Source organism: Phytophthora infestans, genomic scaffold (assembly GCF_000142945.1).
Source record: "Phytophthora infestans T30-4 supercont1.58 genomic scaffold, whole genome shotgun sequence".
Classification (NCBI taxonomy): domain Eukaryota; phylum Oomycota; class Peronosporomycetes; order Peronosporales; family Peronosporaceae; genus Phytophthora; species Phytophthora infestans.
In genome coordinates, this window is record NW_003303701.1 from 531,674 (window position 1) to 534,733 (window position 3,060).

Below are 3,060 nucleotides of genomic sequence, written 5' to 3' on the forward strand. Positions count from 1 at the left end.
AGGTTTTATACACCATGCGGGACCGAGTTCCCAAGTTCCACAAAAAAAATGCAGCACTGTCTCTCTATATGTTCTTTCTATACTACCCCCTACCCCCTCTCTATAATTTATATATATTTAAGAGTATAAGAACTCGGAGCCCGAGCACCAACGGAAGATGTCAATGTAACCACAGCCCTTCTAGTTATTAAAATATGGCTCCGAAAATTTTGGAACCAGGGTTCCCACAATTAACACATATAATTGCAATTCACTTTATAGTTGAAGCACCACAGCAGCTCTAGTAAGTACTTGTCTGGTCCGAAAAAGAATTAACAGTTCTTTAAATCGGCGATAACTTTGGTCGTACAGCTCCAACGGAAGCGTGTTTGAGTTAGTTTGAAAGCTCTACCTACTTACGCAGCATCAGCACGGTTTTTTAATGATCAAATTTCCCGCCAATTTTGCCAAATTTGACCATTTGAACTATCACTTTATGGAGGGTAGAGTTTTTTTTTCGCTTCGACGTCAAAAATAATCCAAAAGGAAAACAACTCAGAATTAAACTTTAAAATATACTAGAAAAAAGCAAATAAAGCTTAATCTAGTGGTATATTTTTGTGTCAATTACTGTGCATACAAATCCTCATATGAGCTCATTTTAACATTGAACCCATCTCAGAGTGGACATTGACCAATCAAACATGCGAGGCTTTTTTATCTCATTGTTAATTCTTTTCTGGACCAAAGAAGTACGGCATCATTTTGGAACCGGTTCGGAACGCGGTTTTGGAACCTCGGAACTGCACACCTACTCCGATTCAAGTTTGACTTCCATCGCAAACTGCTGTATCTTGCACACGTTCTCATAGCTTGGCGCCATCATCCTCTTGCATTTTGAGTCCAGATACTTTTGATAATTAAAATCGGTGAATCTGTCAGGCGGAAGCACGAAGAACAGCCGCGGCTGTTCAGGATTCCCCAGAAGCTTCAACACATCGTGGAGACCTTTTTGCTTGCAGGGGTGTTTGTGTGCACCTGTCACCTGCAACAAAATATCCGGCTTGATGATCGCATCGACCGACTGGTAATTCTTCGCCGCTGGCTGTAGGTAACTCGTGTTAGTAGCAGCTTCAATTTCACTGTCATCATTGAAAACGACAACTTTCTCGAATCTCTCAAAAGAAATAACAGGTGCGGCGCCACCGTCGACCAACGCCACAGCATTGGATTCGTCCATCGCAACGGCATCATCTGCATTCATGCCATCATCACCATCCTCGTCATCGCCGTCCCATTCATCTTCCATAAGGTCATCATCATCATCGTACGCCTCGTTGTTTTCGACCAAACGTCGAACTTTAAACGTTCCACCTCGCGGCAGTACCGAATGCACATGCCCTTCGAACAAGTGGCCACGAAGCACAGCAAGAGCACCAAATCCATCCGAGGCAGCAATGAACTCTAGCAGCTTCCGCTTATCCTTCTTAAGCAGACGATTGTACATCTCTTGCTGAACATATTGCGATGCAAAAACGAAGTACTCGCTGTCAAAAGCTTTGCTGACGCGATAGTGCAGCAATCGATGCGACACTTGAGCGTCGTTCGCATCAAGTTGACCACAGGCTTTCACCAACCAGTCGAGATCAACAATGTCCATTGCTTTTTCAAGCAACAACTGCTGGTTACGAACTTGTGAAAATCGCAAGACATAGCGAGCAATACCACCCCATCGACGAAAGCACTTCTGCACGACGTCCATAGGTGTATCCGAGTACATCAGCTTACGACATTGTAGAATCTCCTTCAAAGACCACACTGGCATGTAGCAGGACTGGCAATTGGTCTTGTTGAACTCGTACCAGATGGAGCGGCGCGGCGACGTCAAAAGAATCGTCTTCGCTGGGTAATACGCAGGCTTGACGGCATCCACGATGTAGTATGTAGTCGGCTGGTCGAGAATGCGCACAAAATCTTCCTGAGATCCTTGAGCCACCACATTGTGAGCAAATAAAAAGCGCTTCTTGAGGCCACCACTCTCATATACCACCGTTTCATTAGTACGGACAAGATGAAGCACGATCACATAGCCGAAAAACGTCTTGCCGATTCCCGGGTTGCCGAGGATCACGAGATGCGGTGTGTTCGTCTTTTCATCGTGGATCCTCTCGAGACAAAGTTCCCATAGCGCAGGGTAGCAATGACGAATGTAGATACGAGAGCCGAGTGTCGAATCACCAAGAAGATACGTGTCTCGGGGTAACTCGACCAATGCGCCAGCTTTCACGTCGGTACTGTCGTTCAGAAATGCGTTCCAAAATGCGACCAGTGCTGGCGGATTCAACGACATACTTTGCGTGATTGGGATATGAACGTCGCCCACAACAAGTTGACGATCTCGAGGCAGCTCAGCTTCCGACAATTGTGGCAGTTCCACCAGCACGTGAATCTCCTTGCGACCAGGCTGAAAGTTCTTCCCAAAGCAATCTTCGTCGAGAATCCACGACGAAAGCATCTCTTCATACTCGGTGCTGATGCCACCTCGCAAGAAGCCTTTCACCGTGTGGTCGTGGTTCATCCACGTGGCTTCCCCTTCCTTTCGCGCCAAGTAGAGCGTCAAGTCGCTTGCGGCAAACTTATAACGCTCGCTGTATCGTTTCTCCGCGAATATAGCTTTTTGTAGCGCCTCCACATCTGCATTGCGCTTGATCTCGACGGAGAAGACGCTCCCATCGCCGTACACACCGCAGCGCAGCTTCACATCCGTCTCCTCTGTCATGCTCCTGTGCTTTCTCTTAGACAGTTCTCGACTGAGAAGCGGCACACATTCACGCAACACACCGCACAGTTTTAGCCAATCACATCACTCCCAAATATTTTTTTTTTATTTCTGACAAATATATTCCTCAATATATAGAAACTAAATAATAGTGTTTATCTTGAGCGATAAAAAATAAATATATAGAAATAACAATGTGTAAGTACATCTTCCCAGAAAACCACCCCAAGGCGAGCCAACAGTGCGGCCCAAAAGGCGATTGGTGCCGACACCACGCAAAGTATCAGCCAGCAGTTGCTGAA

General features: G+C 46.0%; 1 protein-coding gene across 1 annotated transcript; it reads right to left on the minus strand.

The window, feature by feature from the left end:
• Window positions 1-669: 669 nt before the first annotated feature.
• On the minus strand, window positions 670-2,775 carry PITG_17531 (crinkler (CRN) family protein, putative; the record flags this gene model as incomplete). The annotated part of the gene is made up of 1 exon (XM_002896544.1): window positions 670-2,775. One exon carries the CDS (start codon window positions 2,756-2,758, stop codon window positions 791-793), a length of 1,968 nt encoding a protein of 655 aa, XP_002896590.1.
• Between the last annotated feature and the right edge of the window lie 285 nt (window positions 2,776-3,060).